This window comes from Microtus oregoni, unplaced genomic scaffold (assembly GCF_018167655.1).
Source record: "Microtus oregoni isolate MIOR12 unplaced genomic scaffold, Mior012 000024F_ref0000369, whole genome shotgun sequence".
Classification (NCBI taxonomy): Eukaryota; Metazoa; Chordata; class Mammalia; order Rodentia; family Cricetidae; genus Microtus; species Microtus oregoni.
Window position 1 is genome coordinate 9442745 of NW_024543083.1, and position 24627 is coordinate 9467371.

At 40.7% G+C, this 24627-nt stretch overlaps 2 protein-coding genes across 2 annotated transcripts in view; both read left to right on the forward strand.

The window, feature by feature from the left end:
* Nucleotides 1–18101, forward strand: part of Adam32 (ADAM metallopeptidase domain 32) — a 66898-nt gene extending 48797 nt beyond the window's left edge. The window contains exons 14-22 of the mRNA XM_041673555.1: nucleotides 303–501; nucleotides 3014–3122; nucleotides 4134–4323; nucleotides 5786–5869; nucleotides 8290–8386; nucleotides 9391–9547; nucleotides 11418–11462; nucleotides 13828–13866; nucleotides 17837–18101. Of these exons, the coding sequence (XP_041529489.1) occupies nucleotides 303–501; nucleotides 3014–3122; nucleotides 4134–4323; nucleotides 5786–5869; nucleotides 8290–8386; nucleotides 9391–9547; nucleotides 11418–11462; nucleotides 13828–13866; nucleotides 17837–18101 (1185 nt within the window). The remainder of the gene's footprint in view (nucleotides 1–302; nucleotides 502–3013; nucleotides 3123–4133; nucleotides 4324–5785; nucleotides 5870–8289; nucleotides 8387–9390; nucleotides 9548–11417; nucleotides 11463–13827; nucleotides 13867–17836) is intronic.
* Nucleotides 18102–20766: 2665 nt separating this feature from the next.
* The window catches only part of LOC121462140 (disintegrin and metalloproteinase domain-containing protein 5-like), a 39850-nt gene continuing 35989 nt past the window's right edge, over nucleotides 20767–24627 (forward strand). The window contains exons 1-3 of the mRNA XM_041673556.1: nucleotides 20767–20821; nucleotides 22370–22449; nucleotides 22963–23018. Of these exons, the coding sequence (XP_041529490.1) occupies nucleotides 20767–20821; nucleotides 22370–22449; nucleotides 22963–23018 (191 nt within the window). The remainder of the gene's footprint in view (nucleotides 20822–22369; nucleotides 22450–22962; nucleotides 23019–24627) is intronic.

Here is a 24627-nt window from a genome sequence, read left to right on the forward strand (position 1 = left end):
CCACACCCAGCTTTTATGTGTGCTCTGGGAATACACACTCAGTTCCTCATGCTCTGCAGCAAACCCTTGCCCTATTGAGTCAGTCCCTGATCCCATAGCATAATTTTTCTTATACCAATCCTCATATTTCTATGCCCTATCTCTTGTTTTCATATAAGCATTCAGCTTATTTTTAAGTGAATAGCACAGCAACTTATACTAAGAGATTGAAAAACACTAAGGAATCAAAGGAACACACGATCAATACTGTTTTAAAATACTTGGGAACACAGTATTGTTATTTATAATTTTTTTCCCATCAGTTTTTACCACAAAACCATGTATGCAGGCCCCCAAAGCATCCGAAATGTGATATTCCTGAAGTCTGCAATGGGAGCTCAGGACTCTGTCCAGCTGATGTAACCATACGCAATGGGCACACCTGCAGGGACGGCGGGTCTATCTGTTACAGCGGAGACTGTCCGGACCTGAATAAACGCTGCGAGGAGATGTATGGAAAAGGTAAAATTTTTGTTACATCTAAGTAAGTGACTCATGCTTTCTTTTCACATTGCTCAAACAATAGAAACCACCATGTAGATTTCAATTTTTATTTAATATTTACATTGTTTTAAAAGTATTTTTTTATTGAAGTGTGAATGTCAAATACAAAATGGCTTTGGGTATAGGACTTGATAGTTGATATTTGCACATATACTTAGGTATTTGCCATGGTCAAGCTAATTAAAATAAATACATATAAAACTTCCCTTAGGTACTGCTTTCTCTTTTAGCTTTAAATAAAATCTTTTTTTTCTTTTTTTCTTATTTATTTATTTATTTATTAAAGATTTCTGTCTCTTCCCCGCTACCGCCTCCCATATCCCTCCCCCTCCCCCAATCAACTCCCCCTTTCTCATCAGCCCAAAGAGCAGACCAGGTTCCCTGCCCTGTGGGGAGTCCAAGGACCTCCCACCTCCTTCCAGGTCTAGTAAGGTGAACATCCAAATAGCCTAGGCTCCCACAAAGCCAGTATGTGCAATAAATAAAATCTTAAGATCTAAGCTCTCAGCAAATTTCAAATATATAAGAGAGATTTGTTTCCTATTTCCATGAGGTTGTTTTTTAGCTCCTTTAAGCTGAACCACTTTACATAAATCAGACTTTGAACCTCTTGACTGTTATCTCTTTTCCCCTTCCCCAGGTCCCATACTGTGTTTCTGTGAATTTGACAATTTTAGATATCACGTATAAGTGAGATAACATAGTTTTCACCTCTGTACCTGACTCATTTCACTTAGCACAATGTCTTGGAGAGATTCATTCTTGTGACAAAAAAGCATGAAATCTATGTCTAAATAGCACTTGATATTTAAATATCCTATCTATCATCTACCTATCTATCTGTCTATTTATCTAGCCATCTATCTACCTACTATCTATTTGTCTGTCTGTCTATGTATCATATCTATCTATCTATCTATCTATCTATCTATCTATCTATCTATCTATCATCTATCTATCCATACATCTATCTCTTACAGATTATTTTTAAATTATGTTTAATCTGTTCATTATTTTTAATTTAAAGGTCAATGTACTTTTAGCTTGTTTCAAAATGTTGGCAGTTGTGAAGCCTGTAATCCCGAGCCTGGAACTGTGCATATCTCCTTGAGAAAATGCTTTCATTCCCCCTTAAATACAACAAGGTGGAATTCCGAATCATGAGATAACTCTGTATTGAGTCCTTTTTTTTTTTAAAAAAATTAATTTTTAAAAACAATCTTTTCTCATTTTACACACCAATCTCAGTTCCCACTCCCCCCCCCTTTTTCCTACTCCTCCCTCTCTGCCTTCCCCCCACCCCACCTCCCATCCACTCCTCAGAGAGTGTCAGACTTCCCAGTTCTTAAAGAAGTTCCTTCCCAACTGTTTTCAATAGATTCTATAACCAGCTTATACTTATGACACCAATGGCTGAGTGCCCCATCCCCGTCACCAATGGCTGAGCACTTCTACCCACCATGCTCACCAATGTTGGTTAGCTTTTGTCTTTTTTGACACTCACTTGAACATCTGTGAGATAATATTTCACTCTGTTTACTCTTTGCTATTTGCTTGATGATTAGTGATGTTGAACAATATTAAAAATACTTGTGACTTCCATTGGTTTGCTCTGTGGAAGCTGGTGGGACCTCTTGCCAGTTTGGCCACCAACAGCCATTGTCTCCAAACCTTTCCGAAAAAGGAAATGCCATAGTGTTTCTCTCCACATTGCCAAGAAGTAGCTCCTGTCACACAGCTTCTAGAATGGAGGGGTAGCCACTTCCAGACCCCGTGGAACCCTGCCCTGGTCCTGGTCTACGCTATGGGTAACAGCTGTGTAGCCATTGCACACATACGTCACCCATGGTGGGCTCGGTCTTCCCACATCAAACCTCACACAGACAGGCCAGCCCTATCTAGACACTCCTTCACTGAGACACTGGTCCCATGCTATTCTATACGTCACGCTGACATTAAAACCAACCAGCTTATGGCCTACGTTTCAGAACCTAAGCCATCTCAGATTCCTGGCACTTCCTATTAACACCCCTAAGTTACGAATCTGTCAGCGGATGAACTCCCTGATTAGAGCAGATACTCACGATGCAGTTTTACCCTTCCCTGATTTCATGCAGTGCGCAGGACGGACCCGTCAGCAGTAAGCCATTTGGGAAGACTTGCCTCCTACTGAGCAATGGTGCCTTCTGTTGCTCTGTTGCTGTCTGTGACAAGGCCCACCCTGTATGCACATCTCTAACACTTCCTTCTCTTGTATTCTCTCTGGGAATGAATACAGGGTAGAAGAGCATCATTCAGTTATAGTCACGGACACAACCTTTCTCATAGAACTTTCTCTGTCCTTATGACTTATTAAGAAACCGTTTGAGTTAGGTAATAATGGAGACACAGGTAAAGGAAATACAGTGTTCGAGGACATGGAGGGATATAAACATATATTTTAATCTAAATATATTTCAAATTTTGATAGGTTCACGGAACGCTCCATTTTCCTGCTATGAAGAGATCCAGGGTCAAACTGATAGGTTTGGCAACTGTGGTAAAGACCGGCAAAACAGATATGTCTTCTGTGGATGGAGGTATGCCACACAGGACAACAGTACTCTCTGTGTTATATACTTTTTTTAATTTAGCTTTTGTCCTTAGTATATACCACAAATTCCAGTTGTTTCATGTGCCTTATGGGCATGGCAGTGAATATGAAGCCCAAATGAAGGTCTAGGCCTGGACATTGTTCTGCTACGAGATAACATACAAAGCATTTATTTGTAGGTGATCATTTGGTCCCTAACTCCAAATTTAAAACCGATGTTCACAGTGCCTACAGAGTCTTTCCTTCCAAAGATATTGCCTTTTGCTTCTAAAAATATTTATTAACATCCTGCTATGAACTAAACACTGGGTTAAATGATAGTTGGCACACACACACACACACACACACTGACACACATATACATACACAGATACACAGACATATGTATGCACACACATACACAAACACACATATGCACACACACAGACACACACATACACCCAGACCAGACACACACACACACATGCTCAAGCCATTGGTAGTTTATCAAATGCACCATGGCCTTTGAAACTTCCTTGAATTGTTTATGCTTCCTGATTAAAACTGACTTATAAGCTTTGGGTCTGTAATGTAGGCAGAACTTTCTGGAACTGTTAAGCTAGGATACCACCTTGTCTTAAATTTCTATAAGGACTTATTTTATTTATGGAATTATGGTGGGATTTTTTAATCATGTTTAATATCAATTACAAAGGTCCTTGAGGATACATGTAACAAATTTATTCATTTGCGATTATTTTTTCATCATTGCAATTATTCATCGCTGCCTCTAATTGATTACTTCACAGTAACTATATAATCTACAGAATAAACAAGAGACTGAGTAATAATGAATATTTTATACCAGTGTGTTTCAGCTTTCTACCTTAAATATTTATATAAACATATCATATCTTCTCTGTTTTGGCATAAATGCTGAGTCACAGTTTTTAATCAAATAATGACAAAGTATTTCTAATAACCACCTAACGCGTACTAATCATTTTTATGTTCTCAGGAATCTCATCTGTGGGAGATTAATTTGTACTTACCCCAGCCGAACCCCATACATCCCGCGTAATAACAGCACCGCTTCTGTGATCTATGCTTTTGTTCGAGACCAAGTATGTATTGCTGTGGACTTTGGATCGAGTGTCCAAGAAGATCCTCTCAAGGTCTTTAATGGTACTTTGTGTGACCAGGATAGGGTGAGTTACTTGTAAGCAGTTTCTTAAAAATCTTGTTTTATTTGGGCTGGGTGGTGGTGGCACACGCCTTTAATCCCAGCACTCGGGAGGCAGAGGTAGGTGGATCTCTGTGAGTTCGAGGCCAGCCTGATCTACAAGAGCTAGTTCCAGGACAGGCTCCAAAGCTACAGAGAAACCCTGTCTCAAAAAAACAAAACAAAACAAAACAAAACAACAAAATCTTGTTTCATCTATTATTTTGGTCAGCATTTTCATATTAAAGTATCCAACCGTGACTTGCACTGTCTAACCCTAAATATTTGGAGGGAGAAATGAGTACCTTTTACTGATGTTTAGCTGGTGATAGAAAATAGAAACGTTGCATTTCTTTATCACTTCAGCATAACGAGGGAGGGCTCGAGTGTGGGGAAAAGAACTCTCGGGAATAGACTGTGCTCGAGTACTTCACATCCGAGAGGAAATCCACTTAGCTTTCGAGGCTCAGTGGATTAGGCCACCCTTGAAGTCAGGATACCTAGATATTTTACCAGCCACCTGAATAATGTGTGATGTTTCTAGAATAAGTAATTTTGGAGATAACAGCATTTCTTCTAGAGGGCTTTTGTGGAGACTGAAGTCGATTACATAAAACGGATATAACAATGCTTAGCAATAGTTTGAGCTAAGTGTAATCTGACTGATTATTATAATTTTACTTTGCATCCATGACTCCAACTCAAACCTCTAGAAAACACAAAGGGAATGAACTTTCCTCAGAATCTCAATTAATTTCTGACCGTATCTGCGTTTGTGCGGAAACACGTCATATCATGTTTTATTAAAGCTACCTACTTCCCAGACCACATGAGAGCTGTTTCAAATGCCAGCCCTTATGTTTTCGGTGTAGATTCATAGGCAAATTTAAGTTTCTTTGTTTCTTCCCGTGTCCTAACTCTCTACTTCTCATATCACAACGGTGCGTGTGTTACGATCATTATTGCCCCGTCCTTAGAGCACTTGGGTGTACCCGAATAATCTCCAAACCCTCAGTGATTAACACATGTAGTCCTAAATATCCACACTGTTCAAAAATCAAAGCTCAATAGAATTAAAAAAAATATCTTATGGGCGGTGGTTGTGTACACCTTTTATCCCAGCACTCGTGAGGCAGAGGTTGGCGGATCTCTGTGGGTTTGAGGCCAGCCTGGTCTACAAGAGCTAGTTCCAGGACAGCAAGAGCTGTTATACAGGGAACCCTGTTACAGAGACTATATATATATATGTGTGTGTGTGTGTGTGTGTATGTTACTACTTTTTTAAACTAGTAAGAGTAGACATCAACATTTGAGGAATGCTGCAAAAAAAAATGACTAGCCTTAAATTTAGAGCAGTGAATGGTTAAGGTTTTGATATTAAATTTCTAATTACAGTGTTAAGATGGTCAGAGCCCTCTGACTTGGAGACTTCTTTCTGCTCTCTTTAGATTTGTTTAAATGGCGAATGTGTAGAAACAAGGTTCCTTAAGGCCGAGTCACAGATTTGTGCAAGCAAGTGCAATGGAAACGGAGTAAGTAGCCCCCCGTTCCTTGGGTGTTCCACAGCATCAGGAATGTACTGGTCTCATTTGGGGTTCACAAGGCGCCAAGGCCTGTTGACCCCTGGGAACTGAAGTGCACACTCAATCTCAGCAGCTAAAATTAATGTTAGAAAATGTTTTTCGTTAAGTCCAATTGATAATGACTTTAATAAATCCTGTTACAACGGGGCACTTTTCCAAAGGAATTAAAAACCTAAGTAGTTATAGGTGGTGGCGCATGCCTTTAATCCCAGCACTTGGGAGGCAGAGGCAGGCGGATCACTGGGAGTTGGAGGCCAGCCTGGTTTACAAGAGCTAGTTCCAGGACAGCTAGGGCTGTGTTACACAGAGAAACCCTGTTTCAACGCACTCCCCACAAAAAGAGAAAAGATAAAGGAACCAAAGCAGTCTGTTCACCACAAGGAGATAACTCTCCTGTTTGAGACTCTGTGGGTTCATAAAAATGTCAGCTTCATCTCTCTCTTGAAAATACATCTTTGTATTTACAGTATAGTACATCTCTCTGCTTACAGAAATCTGAGTGGCAAGTACAAGCCCCTCCCCCTCACGACAGTGTGAGGCAGCACGGTGTTATATCCATTATAACTGGTGACAGACTTCAGCCGGTTATTGTCACCAAAGTCTGGTGTTTAACAATGCAATCTTAGAATCACTCGGTGGGCATCGGCTATCTCTGCACCGGGCAGTGTCCTCCGTATTTGGCTTATCTACCCTTCTTTCCCTCTCCCCACCAGCAGCCCCTGATGCTTGTACTGACTTCACAGTGTTTCTGAAAATAGACTTCTCCAAAGAAGCAGTACAAGTAGCCAACAGATGTCTGGAAAACCAAATACTCGCTACCGTTAGCTATCGAGGACATGCAAATCTAGACAACAATGTGCAATCTCACCTCAATCAGAATGGCTGTCCTTAGGAAGGCAAAAAGTAACCAGTGCTGTCACCAATGCTGAGAAAAGGGAACCTGGGATGGTTCCTCTTCGATCACCAAGAGACACCACCAGCGGTCTACTGGTGAAGGTGTCAGAAGGAAGTTTTGACTAAGGCAGGCAGACCTGCCCTGAGTGTGGGTGGCACTGTGCCATAGGCTGTGGTCTCGCACTGGCTACACGTGAGAAAGCAGCTGGACCTTATCACGCAGCTCTTGCTGCAGTGGGTACATCTCTCAGAGCCCGGCTCAGAAAGTTTCCTACAGTGAGACCCATTTTGTACAAATGATGCCATTTTATTCTTCTTTATGACTAAGTGAGATTCCTCGTCAGTGTATTTCTTTATTCGTCCACTGGTTGGTTTTTCTGTTTGAACTAATCTTTTTTTTTTTTTTTTTTTGGTTTTTCGAGACAGGGTTTCTCTGTGGCTTTGGAGCCTGTCCTGGAACTAGCTCTGTAGATCAGGCTGGTCTCGAACTCACAGAGATCCGCCTGCCTCTGCCTCCCGAGTGCTGGGATTAAAGGCGTGCGCCACCACCGCCCGGCTGAACTAATCTTTTGATGGCTCCTTCCACAGCAATTTTTATTTGATCTTTCTTTTTCTTTCATTGTCAAGATTTTCAATTGGCTCTCTGTCCCAAATCTCAATTTCTTTGCATTTAGAAAAATTATTATCATGGAAATTGCTCATCAAGATTTTCTTTCTTTCTTCTTTTTTCTTTCTTTCTTTCTTTCTTTCTCTCTCTCTCTTTCTCTCTTTCTTTCTTTCTTTCTTTCTTTCTTTCTTTCTTTCTTTTTTTCAAGAAAGGGTTTCATGGTAGCTCTGGAGCCTGTCCTGGCACTTGCTCTGTAGACCAGGCTGGCCTGGAACTCACAGAGACTCGCCTGCCTCTGCCTTCCAAATGCTGGGATTAAAGGTGTGTACCACCATTGCCTGGCTGAGATTCTTGTTCTTGTGTTGAAATTTAGAGCCAGCGAAGATGACATAAGCTGGGTTACATGAGGAGCAGCTCTCTGCTAGTAAACATTTCCCAATTAGCATGGGGAAGGTTTTGGTCCTTGCTTGTAAAGTCCACTATTTGAAGCAGCCAACAGGAAGTCTCTGGATCTGAAGAAGGGGGAAAAAGTGAACGCAAGTCAGCCTTGGGATCAGCTGCCTCTGGCACACCGCTAGATTTAGAGCTGATGGGGGTGTCGGAAACTGCTCTCTAAATTTAAGGGCAAGCATTTGAAGATTTTACAGCTTTCCTGTCCAAATATGTCTCCCTTTGGCACTTTTTAATAGTTCTTTCTTTGGTGGGTGTGAGTTCTAGTCAATTGAACCAAGTATTCACTTTATGGAATTCTCTCTTTAAGTCATGTAAATATACTCATACTTGCCTAAGATAAAAAAGTAAGTATTACGGCACAGCACATAGTTTCATAGTTTTATAAACGTACTTACATGTCTCAAAACAATCCTAGGTATGCAATTCCCTTGGCGAGTGTCATTGTACTGGTGGCTACACACCTCCAAACTGTGCAGCGCGTGGCCGAGCTTCCCTGAGGCTTAACCAGCCTGGCAAGTATTTATGTCTTTAAATAGCCCTTGGGAAAAGGTTATAAAACGACCCAGTTCCATTCAAGTGAAGCCACATTTTGCCGCCGGAAGACAGACGTACAGTATTGGGATCAAGAGGCAGTTAGACTTTTCTCAAATAATGGGACCAAATGTTGGTCCCAAATAGAAACCTGCTTGCCATTACTGTTAAATGTGTGTGAGGCCAGGCAGGTGTAATGGGCTGTCTGTCTCTTTATGCTGCCGTATCTGTCATGGGGAGGGGGGGGGGGTGTTTCCATGACAGCCTCTGGTGTCTGTCGTTTATGTACCCATTAGATCTCTCTCTCTCTCCCTCTCTCTCTCTCCCTCCCTCCCTCCCTCCCTCTCTCTCTCTCTCTCTCCCTCTCTCTCTCTCTCCCTGAGTTTCTTGAGTCCAGGTTTCTCTGTGTAGCCCTGGCTGTCCTGGAACTCACTCTGTGGACCATCCTCCCCATTTTCCCCACTCACTTGCACTTTCTGCTTGAACACTTAGGATCTGCCCAGCTCGGGTAGGCACTCTCAGCAAGGGATGGAGTCAAGCTTCTCCATTTTAATCTCGTGGTCCTGTAGGTAGTGTCACAACTCATATATATAAATACAGCCCTAAGGAGAGAAGCCAGTCATCTCTTCCCTGCGAAGAGGTGACAGACAAGCACAATGAGATCTGTTGAGAGCCCTGTAACACATCCAAGTTGGGTAGCCTTATCGTGATCAACCTGCCCTTCGGATCACTGGATTCAGGCCCTCACAGGGTTACAATGGGGCTTTACTGTCATTGCCAGTGTGTGCAGAATACACTGGGAACTTCTGAAAGGTTGTTTCTGTGTTTTAAGGAACATTTTTAGGTGCACCAACAAATATTGTGGCACTGGAGTTAGTTTTCCATGTTCCTTGATTGAAAAAGAAAAGAAAAATATTTTAACGAATTTGTCACAATTTGAAAGGGAATCTCACCGTTTAATGTTTAACCTATCTTTTATTTCTAGATCAGATCAAGGAAGGACCATCCAAGAACACAGAAAAGAAGTGGCTTCTAAGTTTGTACATTGTCTTAATTATTCTCACCTCAACAGCTCTGGTAACCACAGCGTGGAAAGGTGTGAAGTGGTGGCTTTTCAAGGAAGAGGAATTCCTGAGTAGCGAGTAAATTTCATTTTCACTCTGAAGTTAAATTTCAGCAGCATAAGGACCTTGCTACATAAGATGTCAGGAGAAGCGAAGATACTTTCTGTTTCCCTAGGACTTTGGGCACCATATCATCAATTTCAACAGATTGTGTGAGGCTTTCGTGAAAATCCTAGTTAGCGAGCCCTTTGGCAAAGATTTAGGAGTGTGGTTATTGTCTATACTACCACAGTCCCCACTGTGTTAACTGAGCCACCCTCCTGTGTCTGCCCCAGTGGACAAGGGTACAGGTGTGCTTGGTTTTCCCAGTTTCATTTCGTAGAGAAGCCATTTTTTTTTTATGTCCTAGACATTTGTCCCGGAAGTAGGACTGTTGGGTAACATAGCTGTAAATGGTTAGCTTCTAAAGAAAGAGCCAAACCTAAATCAGCATCTTCCTCTTGCCTCAGGACCATCTGTGAGTCCTGCTTTGTCTTCACCTTCGCCAGGAGGTGGAGCCCTGCAGCATACTAGTGCACACCCGTAGCACATTGGGGTTTTATTTGCACGTTTCTCATGAGTAATATGCTGACAGTTATTTTATTATCTATTATCTGTACATAGTCTTTGGAGAAACTGCTCTTCAGATTCCACACCCATTTTATCTAGGATATTTGCCATTTCGTTATTCAATTATTTGTCTCGGGGCCACTCGTGAGATAGATTGGTTTTTATCTGAGTGCTGTTCTTATATTCCAGATGTAAGTCCTCCACCAAGCATTTGATTTGTGAGTGTGCTTCCCCAGCCAAGGCTTGTCTTCTAACTCTCTTTGAAGTTGTGCAGAAAGTACGTTCTAAACTTGATGATGAAATTCAGTGGGCTAGTTTGCTATTTTGTTGGCCATGATTTGGTGCTGGACATAGCAAACAAAGGCCCAACGTAGGTTCACAAAGGCTTCTCCTGAATGTTCCATAGTTTTTGGTTTCACAGTTTGGTGTGTACTGAGCTTGGATTGAGTTTGATATGGCCAAGAGGGCTGAAGCTGCTTTCGTGGAGCACCATTGTTCCCAGGCTTTGTTAAACAACATCTCTGTAGTCACAGACAATGGGTGCTGGCCTAAAACAATTCTGTCCATCTCAGTGCCTGAGAAGAATGCGATTGTCCATCCGAGTTGTGAGATGATCCATAATTCAGGGTCCCCATGTGAGCAAAAGAAAATTCTCATATATTTGTTCTGAGCGAGCATGTTTACTCTGCCTGAGCAGCTGTCTCCACGCGTGTGTAATTATGTGTTTTGTGTTCAGAGGAGAGAGCAGAAAGGGCTGGGATCGCACTGGCTTGACACAGGCCTTAATAGTTCTCTCAGGCTTCTCCTTTCTGGTCTGACTTCCTTGCCTGTGACCCTGTGACCACTTGGTTCCCTGCACGCCTACTTCCAGTTCTCTCTCTCTCTCTCTCTCTCTCTCTCTCACACACACACACACACACACACACACACACACACACACACACACACACACACACACACACACACACACACACACACAGCCAAGACTGTAAGGAAAAGGGGAGAAGTGAAAAAGCAAACTCAGGAATTTTGTGCTCTCATTATTGTACTGCTTGAGATTTGTATGTAAAAAGATTGATGCATCATTCAAGAGGCTGAGGGCATAGCTCGCTGGCAGAGCACTCGCTCACCTGACAGGAGGTCCTATATTCTGTTTTGATTACCATTAAATTATTCTCATCTTTATTCAGATCCCACCGAGTTTTATTTATTGGAAACTGGTCTTGTAAAAGAGATAATACTGCTTATACAATAGTCCAGTTTTTATCCATAAAGTTAAGATTTTTTTTTAAAAATCTTTTTACTACTGATTAGCATGTTATTTTCTACTTCTTTGTAGAACCAAATCAGAAGGCAACACCCATACCTACACCTACACCAGCAGGTGAGTCCATTAAAAGGTGACATAAAGAAACAGGTTGGAAATGAGCAATACGTTAATGATAAATCATAATGAAAATTTAGACAACTTAACTTCAGCTGGTAAGTTAATGCTATGAAAAACAAGACGAATACTATGTAATAATTTTGCTTTTAATAAGTCCTTCATTAATTTGCTAATTTATTAGCATCAGGAAGACACCGATGCCTTTCTCTCTTACGCTCTTTCCACTTGCCCTTCCAGCTGGTCCCCAAGCTTTAGAGGAGGCTGTGGGAACCTTTTGTTTAGGGCTGCACACTCAGGGGTCGCTTTCTCAGCAGCTTGAGCAGCTGTGTGTTTTTGCCTGCACTGTTGTTTGTTGCCAAGAGGGGCTTCTCTGACCAAGATCAAGTCTAACATTTACCTATGGGTATGATAGAAAAAATATTTAGATGGTCACACGGAACCATGACAATTTAGCTAAACAATAGTAAGTTTGGGCCCAAGATCTCCTTATCATGATTTTTTTTTAGACTGGGTTTGTAGTACCAGACATGAACTTACTTTGGTGGAACAGGTCTCAAATCCAAACAAACAGAGAGCAGCTGGTTACCCTTGTAACAATCTTGCCACTACTGCACCAGTAGGTACATCTTGTCTGGAACTTGGATTCTGTAGTTGGTAGGGTTCACAGTAGCCTGTGTAGCACCTTCTGGCACTGTGAGAGCTCACTTACATTTTGATTTCCTTATACCTTGCAGCCAAGGTGTGCAGTGTCTTTAGCAATATGGTCTTATTACTTAGTTCTGGTGGGCAACCTTGGGGGATGACAATATCCTGAATCCTTTTGTAAGGTTCCTGGGTATCTCTGTCCAACAACTCAAGGAAGTACATCTCACACCTGGCACTAGGGCTTTTGTTTAATGACCCAAGACTTTCAAGAGTAGTCATATCTAACATGTGGGATATGGACTGTTTGACAATACGCTGTATAAACTGGATATGAAGGACCCATAGGAAAATGACTCTTCTTATGCATAGAATCCTATTATTTGCAAGTAGGGATGTTTTTACTCCCCCTCGTCACATTTGTATATAGTAGAGAGAATGGGCATCCTTGTTTTGTTCCTGATGGTAGTGGGGATGCTTTGACCTTTTTTCTCCTTTTATCATGGTGATGACTGTGGGCTTTTCACATATAGACTCTGTTATGTTTAGGTATGCTTCCCCCATCTCTACCTTATCTATGACTTTTATAACGAAGGAAGTTAGATTTTTGTCAAAGACCTTTTCTACACCTGTTGAATTAATCATGTGACTTCAGTATTTGAGTTCATTTATGTGACGAGTTACGTTTGTGTTAGTTAGCATTTCTATTGCTGTGAAGAGACACCATGACCATGGCAACTCATATAAAGGAAAACACTTAATGGGGTGGCTTACAGTTTCAGAGGTTTAGTACCATACCATCATGGTGCGACATGGCAGCATGAAGGCATACGTGGTGCTGGAGAGGCAGTTGAGAGTCCTATATCTTGACCCATAGTCAACAGGAAGTGAACTGAGACATTGGGAGGTATCTTGAGCATCTGGACCTCAAAGCCCATCCCCACAGTGACACATTTCCTCCAACAAGGTCACACCTACTCCAATGAAGCAACACCTCTTAACATTGCCATTCCTTTGAACTTATGGGGGCCAATTACATTCAAACTACCACAACTAGTAAAATGTCAGAAGAGAGAAGATATATATATATATATTTAGTTAGAAAAACTAACTTATAATTTTAATATTGTGGAGCTTTCATACTGGGACACACACAAGCAAATGTCACAACTTAGTTTAGGTTGCATTTATCCCAAATATGAACAACTGAGTGAATTAAATAATTTAATTAAGTGTATGACAGGAATTTCTTTTTTTGGATGCTCACAGTCCTAGATATGCAAACACCTATTGTTTGGAAGAAAATAAATAACATTAAATGGGATATTTCTTGGTCAGAATAGTAGGAAATGTGCAATAGTGGAAGCAGAAGGTGGAACAGAAATGATAAGATTACATCACTGTATCACAAGAGCCTCTGTGTCTGTATTGTGTTCGCTGGGACGCTCAGGTCATGCTCATTCTTTTCTTTTTCTTACTATTTCATTTGGTTGATTAGAAATATGGAGTCGTTGGATATAAAATGGAATAGAAGCTCAAGATTCTGACTTTTGGCATAATGACAGAAACAGAAATTTACCAGAAAGTTTTCTTTTTCTTTTTTTTTCCTACCTACAACTTTGAAGGGAAAGAGGAAATGATTACAATATGAACCAAACATAGTATAATTTTCACAGATTGTATCTAGTGTGCCTAAAAGGGTGTTTTCTTATTTATTTAGATCAAAATCCCAGGCAAGCAGTGCTACACCTGCCAGCAGGTGAGTGTGTTAGAAATTACTAAGATGAACACACTTAAAGTGACATTAATAATTCACAGTTGGTTGATTCCTAAGTATTGATTAGTTAGATGAATGGCTAAAATACTAGATCAATAAATGAACTATTTATATTTTCTCAAGCTGTTATTGCTAATGAATATGTAAATTTGAAGTAGCTGTTGCTCATGAATATATAAGTCTAAAGTAGCTGTTGCTAATGCATAAATAATTTAGTATGTTTTTATTCAGTTTAGAAATATTCTAAGTGTTCTGGAACTTGCTCTTATCTTTAGAATGGAGCTAGAATATTGTACCTAATAATAGATAAGGATCCATAAGTTGGCTTATAAAACAAAATTATTATAGATCCTTTTATCTGTAAGGTGCCAGTAGACAGCAGTATTTATGGTTTATGTGTTTTAAGGGTAACAAATATTCATTTAGGATACAGGTGTGATTGCATATACCTGTAACCCTTGCATTTGGGATGAGGATCTGGGAAGATCAGGAGTTAGAGGTCATCTTGGCCTAAATGACTGACTCCAAAAAAAGTTAGCTAAGGTTATCCAATATCAAGTGGTCAGCTGTAGCCAGAAGTTTTTCTCTGTCTTGCCCAGTCCCACTGAACCACTTCCTCTCCCTTCCACCAATTCCTACAGCCACTTAGAAAATAATCATTTAGAGACTTAATATTAATTGTAATTGTTGGCTGATGGCTTAGGCTTATTACTGGCTAGCTCTTACATATAAACTAGCCCATTTCTAATAATCTGTGTATTGCCACATGGCTTCATGGTGTTATCTGTTCTCTAGTATTTCCTGCTGCACTGGAAGCTTACTGACCTCTCTCTCAACCCCATCCTTCTTCACCTGTAACTCTGCTTGGATTTCCTTGCTAGCTATATTCTTCCCTGCCATAGGCTAAAGCATCAATTGATAAAATTAAAGCACATATTCTCAGCATACAGAAGGACATCCCACATCACTTCTCCTTTTCTGTCTAACTAAAAAGGAAGGTTTTAACTTTAAAATCATAAAATTACTAATAACAAAACAGGTATCAAACAAGAATTGCAGTCATAATATTTAGTCTATTTGTATTTGGCAAAATTAAAGAAAACACTCTATCATCTATTTTATCTTTGTGAATCTAAAGTGTCATATCTAATTTATCTTTTATCATAATGAAGAAAACTATAACTGTCTAGTCTTCAACTCCATAAAAACCTCAGAAGGATATAATATTATCTGAGTCACTGAGAAGTGCATTTCAAGCAACTTCCAAAACTCTAGAAATGACAGAGATATCTGACTGCCTGGATGTCACTCAAAGTTCTTTTGTAACATTGGGGCATCCATATTCACCTTACAGAGTATATGGCAGATTTCTCAGTGAAGCAGGATAGTTGAAGGACAATTCTGCTTATTTTGGCAAAATTTGTCAATTGCTCTTTTTTTTGTGTCCAGCAGGATGTCTGACAGACTCTTTCATAAAGCAGGAACCTTGAGGGGCTGTCCCACCTTGTTTTGGCAAATTCAGCAGTCATTTTCCTATGGGTCCTTCAGATCCAGTTTATACAGCATATTGTCAAACAGTCCAGGCAAGAGCAGTTTCTTGCCCAAATGGCTAGCCTTGTCACACTGAAATCAAACTTCATAAGACGCTTCTTTGATGCCCATCATCCTCTGAAGTAATTGGTGCTGCTAGGAGCAGACATGTCTCATTGTTAAGAAAAGTCTAGGTTTTTAAAACATATAAATACCTTATTTTGTAAGTCAACATATTTGGAAATTATCTATCTGAAATATATCTCTGCAATTCTAGAAAACTTAATTATCATGACTATAAGTTTGACTAATTTAGATGGCTATGAATTTGTATTTCTTAACTATATATTATATTTTTAAATGAGCTATATAAGCATAATACCTTAAATAAGAATAGAAATATACGTATAATATAATAAAATTGACTCTAAATTTATCTCAATAAACCAAAATCCATACCAATGTGAAATAATTTGTGATTAACAGTTTTTTGGATTAAAGTAGATTCAATAATCTACCCACCCCCTTTTTATCATAAAAATGTACTCTCTTCCCCATCATTTTTATATTATATCACCCTTTCTTCTTTATAAAGAGATTGACTATGACCATTAACCATTTATAATCAACCCCCCTTAAATGAAAACAAACATTCATAAATAATGCTTTGGGAATTTGGGCATAGTTCTCTAGATGGTTGATTTTTGGGTGCTGGTAATCTTATGGGGAACATGAGAAAATTTAGAATTATGGTTAAATCTTGGCTATGGTAGTCTGTGAGACTGCATAATCTCAGACAGGTGCCTTGAATCTGTTCTGGATGTTGGATCACCTGGGTAATAACTCCCATCGAAGACCTCTCAGGGAGTCTTATTTGATCAAATCATATTAGCCTGGAAAGAATTTACAGCTTCTCATCTTCTGTGGAAACAAAAGCAGAACTTCTTTTCTAAAGCAACGCATATTTAGGCCCCAATTTTCAAGTCGAGATATCTATAAAATATTTATGTTGGTTTAATTTAGCAGCTCCCACAATGAAATGTCTCTCAGCAGTTAGCTCATTAACAGTCAAAAAAGTAAAAGAAAACATCATAATATACACAATCCAGACTCTCTGGATATTTTACATCTTTATGTGACTTATTATCTTTGAATTATTTTAATCTATGACTCTGTTTATCCTTTATCCTCTTTCTCCCAAGCCTATGCATATCTCTCAAACACATTGTGGCCCATTGAGAGGCCGTTTTTTTTCTGAATCTATCTTTACTGTGTATATATAACCCTTTTTGTGTGTATGAGCAAAATCTCTAAATCCACCATGTAGCACATGGCTGTGTTGTGTTTTACAGCCCACAGTTGTGCTCTCAAGCCTGCAGGCAGTAGCTGGGAGCCTGTTTGCTGCCAACCCTGTGCAAGAGACTTTGGGAACCTGTCATGCAGCTCAGCTCATGTTGGTTGGCAGCCGGCTCCGCCAAGAATATGCATGCATGCACCCTGAATGGACTCAGCAGGCTGTGTTTACATACATACAGTAATAAAGAGGAGGCCAGGGATTTGAGATAGAGCCAGGCAGGGGAGGAGTTGGAGATAAGAAAGGGACTGGAGGGAAATGTGTAATTTTTAATAATTATATTTTAATAATAAAAAAGAATAAGACACCTGTTTGCTGTGCTACGTGTCTGCATTCTCAACATTTGGGAAGTGGAAGCAGAGAGGCTCAGAGGCTCAGGATCCTCCTTAGCTACTTAATGAGTTCAAGGTCACCCTGGACTATGTAAGAACCTATTTCATCAGAAAAATAAAAATTTAAAATGTGTTTTACAACACAAAAAGCAAAAAAAGATATGGAAAAAGTATTTAAATTTAAAAATAGATATATTATTATACTATAAATATTTTATTATATCTGAAAAATGTAAAATTCGTAAATGCTTTTCAGTTATAAGTATTTCTGACTTAAAAATTAAAAATCCTAGAAAATTATGAAAGTCAGTTACTTGTGGCCAAAACAATGTAATGAACATACAAAATTGAAAACATTATTTGAGAAGCCCTTTCTGCAGACACACAGATTTGCTCTTGGCAGTCCCCCTGTTTTGCTTTGTGAGGGGCTGTGCTTGGAGCCACCACCCTGAACTCTGGTTTGTTCTCTTCTGCAGTTACTAGTTATTCCTTCTGGAGGAGGAGGAGGACACCCTGTCTCACTGGGAAATGAAGAGTCCACATTTTTCTCTTGGTCACAGCTAAAGGAGCGAATAAACCATCTGCAGGCTTGCTTGTCTGTTTTTCTGTGCCATTTTCTTCGCCTTGGCATTCAGCCCACTTGTAGTCCAGTCACGTCAGTGCCCTGGGGGGCAGCCAGTGGTGTCAACTGTGGGTCCTCTTCACTGACTCTCTGAGCTCTTCCTGTTACCTTCAGGTTCTCCTGCTGTCTGCAATCCACTCCCACTCCCTATTCCCCACCCACCACCTCACCACTTCAGCTTTGCAGCCTGGCCCTCCAAATCAAGTGCTGGAATGAGAGCTGTGCTGTTGTGTACCCTGTAGCCCGGACGACAGGACTTGTTGTACTGTTGGAGACCAGCTTCAACAAAAATACCACTTACCAGGGTAGGGGTATAGGGACTAGAAAAATTGGTAAAGAATATAAGGACATGAGTGAAAGTAATGAAACAGAAACATAGGACCGTACTAGAAGGGAGTTCCAGTGAATACTGAATTGCCTGTATTTAATTTTCTACACACTTTTATAACCACTACAGTAGGGAGAAGAAGACAAAAGATTGCTTTAACATGATACATAGGACAACTACAACAGTTACTTCCCTCAATACTTTTGAGACATCAAGTCTTTAGCATTCTGTTGTTTAGGCAACAAATCCACCCAGGGCTGCATTTAATAAGGGCAGCACATCCTTAGAGTGTTGTAATAAATGTCCCCCTTCCTAGAGACAGATGGAAGACACAGGGAGAAGAGAATTCAAATTTAGGCTCTCTCTTAGTCAAACCAGTCCAAGAGGAAGCCGCTATATTTCTATTACTTAATGCTTCATCAATGGAAATACCACAAAAATAAATAACTTGATTAAAAAATCAAATTGGTCATGGAACCAGACAGTTCTTAAATGCTAAAATATGGTCGAGAAACATTTAAGAAAATATTCAACAACCTTCATCATCCAGAAAACTCAGAGCTACTTTGAGATTTCTTCTTACTCCCATGAGATGGGAAAAGAAAAAACGATGGCAAGGCTTTTCTGTATGTGGGAAACGGGCTATGTATTTGATGCTGGTGGGAGTGCAAACTGGCGTAGCCACATGGAAATAAGGAAGTAAGATATAGGTCTACCATATGATCCAGCTATACTCAAAGTACTTATGTTTTACCGCAGAAATACTTGATTATCCATGTTTATTGCTGCTGAAGTCATAATATCCAGGAAACAGAAGCAGCCTAGATGTTCATCAGCTAATGAAAAAATAATGAAATTGGCATATTTTCCCAGTGAAACATTGTTTAGCTATTAAGAAAAACAAAGTAATGAAATCTGAAGGCCAATGGATGGGGCTGGAAACATTCATTCTGAGCAAGGGAAGCTTGGCACGGGAAGATGAATAGCAGTTTTGTCTCATGTGTGTGTTCTCTACACAGTCAGGAAGCAACCCAAAGACCTTAGTGGAAGGCAGACACTTTTGGTAATTAACTGCCAGTTTAACAACAGTGGAAATACCTCATTTTCTTTATTTTATGGATATAATATAAATGCAGAGACATGTCACAAATACCACTTATTAACATACACTAACCATTCAAAATGTTGCCACCATCCTATAGGAATCCCTTGGCCTGGGCTGCTGATGTTAGCTTGATTTGTGAAATAACCAGGCTAGCTAAAAGATAAAACAATTGTATTTTTATTTATTAAAAGGGGCAAACTCACGAAACAGGAATGAGAAGTCCAAACTTCTCTGTTCTGCAAAAGAACCACACACACACACACACACACACACACACACACACACACACACACACAGAGAGAGAGAGAGAGAGAGAGAGAGAGAGAGAGAGAGAGAGAACGCAAGAGAGCGTGAGCGCACCTGGGTCACGTGCCCTAGAAAGACACACCCTAACTTGGTCCCACCTCTTAAAGATAATTGGTTGACAAAGATTTCCCATCACTAGGCCCATCCAAAGGCAGTATCATGTTGTCCTGGATGTCCATTTTCTTCAGTACATTTTTTAAAATGGATTTCAGTGTGTGTAATATGGCAGGGAGCTTCTTAGTTACTGTGCAACTCGGGTGTGATAATGCCCAGCAGAAACAATGAAGGAGAAAGGTTCTACCTGGCCCCTGATATTTCCTCTCTTTTCCTCTACTCCAGCAATTCTCAACCTGTGGGTCATGACCCCCTGTGGGCCCCATATCAGATTATTTACATTATGGTTCATAGCAGCAGCAAAACTGCAGTCATGAAGTAGCAATGAAAATAACCTTATGGCTGGGGGTCACCACGACATGAGGAACTGTATTAAAGAGTCGCAGCATTGGGAAGGTTGGGGGTAGGGAGTGCTCTCTCTCCCTCCTCTCCCTTCCTCCAAGTCCATGATGACAGGAGCAGCTTCTACACACACTTCTGCCAGGAAAAGCAGCCACTCCTCCATGCTCTCCTCCAGCTGTGGTGGACCAATACCTTCTGAAGCCATGGTCCAAGATAAACCTTCAAAGCGTCTCTGTCCCACCATGCCCCTCCCTTGCCCCCTCCCCCGTTTTATTCTACTTTCCTGGCTTTTGTATTTACTTCATCTTATATGCCCATCCCTTTAAAAGACTAATTAAAGGAGAAAGCCAAGGTGGCAGGGTTAGAATGTGACAATATGATCCGCAGAGAATTGTTTGAAAAATCTGTTTGACCAAGGACTATTTTACGGGAGCGTTGTGCGTGCAGCTGCGAAGGTGAAAAGCCATCGTTTTATAGTGCTCAGTTGTTCAGACAATAGGCTAGAACATCATGGAGGACACGCGGTGGCCATCAGTAACTTGAACATTTTCGTGTGGTTTTTCCTCAGTCAAGCGGACATTTCAAAGAACAATAAATGATACAAAGAAAACCAGCCCTCCCTAGCCTGAAGAGTAAAGCCTAGGCAGCAGCTTTCCTTTCGCGGTTGGAAGGATGGTTGGTGCAGGCAGCCTACCCGGAAGTGTGCATCCCAGAACCCGGCCCTTTCCTCGCTGGTTTCCCTGGAGACAGCCCTGTGGGGTCAGGTGCACGCGCTGCCATTACTGGCCACAACGCCCTCCTGCCAGGCCTGATGCTCCTCAGTTCGGCTCCAGGACCACCGAGGGAGCCATGTTCCTCCTTCTAGTGCTGTTTATGGGTCTTAGTGGGCTGCAGGCCGGCCAGAGTGAGTCCGGAGATCCAAGAGTCTCTGAGGGGCCAGGGTGACTGCGGGGCAGGGTGGATTTCACCTAGCCCTGGCTCACACACTTCTCTGGCTTGGCTTTCTCTTTGCACCTCCTCTGTTGCAAAGCAGTTCCTGGAGTGGGACGGGTTTTCTTAACTGTAATGTGCATGACAATGAATCGTTTTCCCTTTGCCAGTTCTGTTACTGTGAAAGTGGTAGTCAAGATTCAACCAATCAACATTAAAAAAGTGTTTATCCAAAAAAAAATCCTTGTTTGGCAACTGCTGCCCTCCTTGAATAAGTTTTTTCCAAAATTTTAGTTAATATTTTTTATACAATGTATTTTTTTTTGTTCTATGGTGTCTTTTTAAAAAATTGATATATATATATATATATATATATATATATATATATATTTTCCTGCTCCCTTCCCATCCTCTCTCTTCCCCTCAACCCTCACCCATGGTTCCCATGCTCCCAATTTACTCAGGAGATCTTGTCTTTTTCTACTTCCCATGTACATTAGATTCATGTATGTCTCTCTTAGGGTCCTCATTGTTGTCTAGGTTCTCTGGGATTGTGATTTGTAGGCTTGCTTTCTTTGTTTTATGTCTAAAAGCCACTTATGAGTTTATACAATGTATTTTGATTATATTCTCTCCCCTGCTCCAGATTCTCTCTACCTCCCTACCTACCCAACTTCATATTCTTTTGCTGTCTCACTCAGCCCCACCCCCAAATCATAAGATAAAAGGCCCAATAAGATAAAAGGTACCAAATTAAAACAAAAAACATGGTGTCTGTTTTGTGCTGGCCAACTACTCTGTGGCACGTCTGCTGCCCAGGAATGTGGTTGATATATACAGTGCCATTCCATTAGAGAAAACTTTATTTTTTTCTTTATTCCTTTTTTTCTTTTTCCCGACACAGAGTTTTTCCTGTGTAGCTTTGGAGCCTGTCCTGGAACTAACTCTTTTTTTTTAATATTTATTTATTTATTTATTGTGTATATAATATTCTGTCTGTGTGCATGTCTGCAGGGCAGAAGAGGGCACCAGACCTCTTTAAAGATGGTTGTAAGCCACCATGTGGTTGCTGGGAATTGAACTCAGGACCTTTGGAAGAGCAGGCAATGCTCTTAACCACTGAGCCATCTCTCCAGCCTGGAACTAACTCTTATAGATCAGGCTGACCCCAAGCTCACAGAGATCTGCCTGCCTTTGCCTCCCAAGTCCTGGGATTGAAGGCATGGGCCACCACCGCTCAGCGATTTTTGCTTTCTTAGTAACCACTGTTCTTTCTTCAGGATGGTACTCTGTTTCTAAGCTTTTCACATCCCTGTAGTTCTGTATTTCGGCAGTTTAGCTGTGAAGTGAGAGGAGAGAAGACAGTGGGAAGGGAAAAAGGGGAGAGCAGGGGAGAGGGAGGTTGGATTAGCAACAATCAAATCGTGGGAAAGGGAAAGGAAGAAATGTATAAATCACCCAAAGCAGAGAAACGGATGCACAATCAGGCTTAAAAACGGATCTCACTTATTTTTGTTTTTAGGCCCTCAGAAAAACATCCTGCAGACCACAGTTCCCGAAAAGATTTCATCACTAGATGTGGAAAAAGACCCTGAAAATCATGTAATAGCAACAGCATCTTTATAGGCTGCCCGTGTGAAGTTGTGCACATCATGACTGAAGCTGGTCAGATAGAGGTGGAGCTGCTGGAGCCCAGCAAAGCTTCACTGCAACAGAGCATTGTGGGATAGGAACTTCCGGGATGGGGCCTCACAGGTGCCAAAAAGGTGGCGAGCGACTAGAATGTCCCTCCAGGATGGGATGAGGGTGGGGCTGTGATATGGGGGAAGGTGTGAGGTGAAGTAGGCTGTCCGGGGGCCACTGGGTGTATCTGACTAAGCCAGAAGATACCAGTTAGCACCAGGCAAGCTTCTGCCCTAGCCCGCCAGGCTACAGGTGCTCGGCTTCATCACTTAATTCTCAGTTCAGCATCTTAAAGACACAGAAATCCACACGGGAAGGGAAGTCAAAAGCCCCTGGCATATTCTTAATAGTTTTATTATTCATTTAAAACATAAAGTGGAATATACAGGTAAATTAGCATGACTGACATTTTAAAAAATATTCTTGTTGCAGATTGCATATGTTATTACAATAGCTGAGAAACCATATTTTGTCCATCTTAAAAAGCAGTAAGTAATTATTTTGTCATTCTAAATTTAAATTTTTTGACTTTTATAGGAATTAAGATTATAATCATTACAGTTCTAATGTATTAATGTCTATTGAATGTTGGCTATTAGACAAGGCCCTAGGCATAAAAAGGAGAATAAAACAAGACACACAGGGCATTTATAATATAGGAAGATATATTCCAAGGCACTAACACAAGAAACAGAATTTTATTAAAATATGGTGATAAATACATAGGAAATGTTCTTTGCAATTCAATGCAGCCTTTTTGGAATAGCGGTAAGATGTGACTTGATAAAGGATAGCGATAAAAGGATTTGAAAAAATAAGTAGGAGATAAATTCTAGAATATGGACATATGCAAACACCGTTTTTATATGGGTCAGGTGATCAGTGGGAGGATTGTTGGTGATGGATCATCGGTTACAGTATGAGGAAGACAGATTCCATAGACCTCAAGACAGAATCAGTAGAACAATTGAGAAACAGTGAAGGACCTCAGATAATTAGACTGCTGCTCAAGAAAAAGGTTAGGTTATTGTGCATTTAAGTGCTGATTATACACCGTGGGAGGATTTGTAGGAAGACTGAGCATGTATGTCCAAGTCGGTATTTTCCACTGGAGAAGTATATGTAAGACTGGCTCTCTGAGAATGTTCAATAAGTATATTGACTTATTAGTAAACAGTAGCCGTGTTATTAATGCTTATAAACCTTGGGAAATATGAACACTTTGGAATTAGATGGGAAAGTGTGTAACTAGCATGGAAGCTGAAGGAGCAGAGACGCAGGGCAAGAGGCAGGAGAGGAGGTGTGATAAATAGAGACATTGGAAGGAGCACTCATTGTTGCAGACAGTCATCTGGGTAATCTGGACAGTTACGGTCAGAAATGCGCCTTTTGGATTTAAAACACTGATGATTTCAGATCTTTTCCACAGAACCTTAAGAACCAAGAAAGCAAAAGATGTAAGTATAGATGGCACTTCTGATAAAAGGATAATCTGTTGACAATTAAAACAGCACAGAGCAGTGCCAGAGCATGACATCAGCGGGAATCCTTTAGGCTGTAGTCACGTGTAGACAACTTTTCTAATAGCACAGGGTAAAAAAGCCTATGGAACCATGGTAGAGAGAAATGATTCACAGCTCAGTACACTCACAGGGTGGAACCTGTGGCACAGATGTAAGGGTTTTCTTTGAAATAAGAAAGTCACCCACATTAAGGAAAGGAGTAAGGCAGGCTCAGATGATAGGGTGAGTGGCTTGAAGGATGTATGTTATGATTGTAGGAACGGGGTCAAATACTTTAATATTTACTGGGGTGGGAGATTATGGAAGAAATTTTTGACCCTTGTTATTAAGAAGTGTAGACCCAGCACTCAGGAGACTGAGGCAGGAGGATTGCAATGACTCCGGGTTCAGTTGTGTCTACATAGTCATATCGAGAAGGAAAAGGAAGAGGAGGAGGGGAAAGGGGATAAGGAGGAAGAAGAGGATGGAGGAAGCAAGGGAGGAGGAGGAGAAAGGGGAAGGGGAAGAGAGAGAAGAAGAGGATGTGGGGCAGAAAAGGAGGAAGAAGGCAGTTACAATAGGGACTTGGATTTAG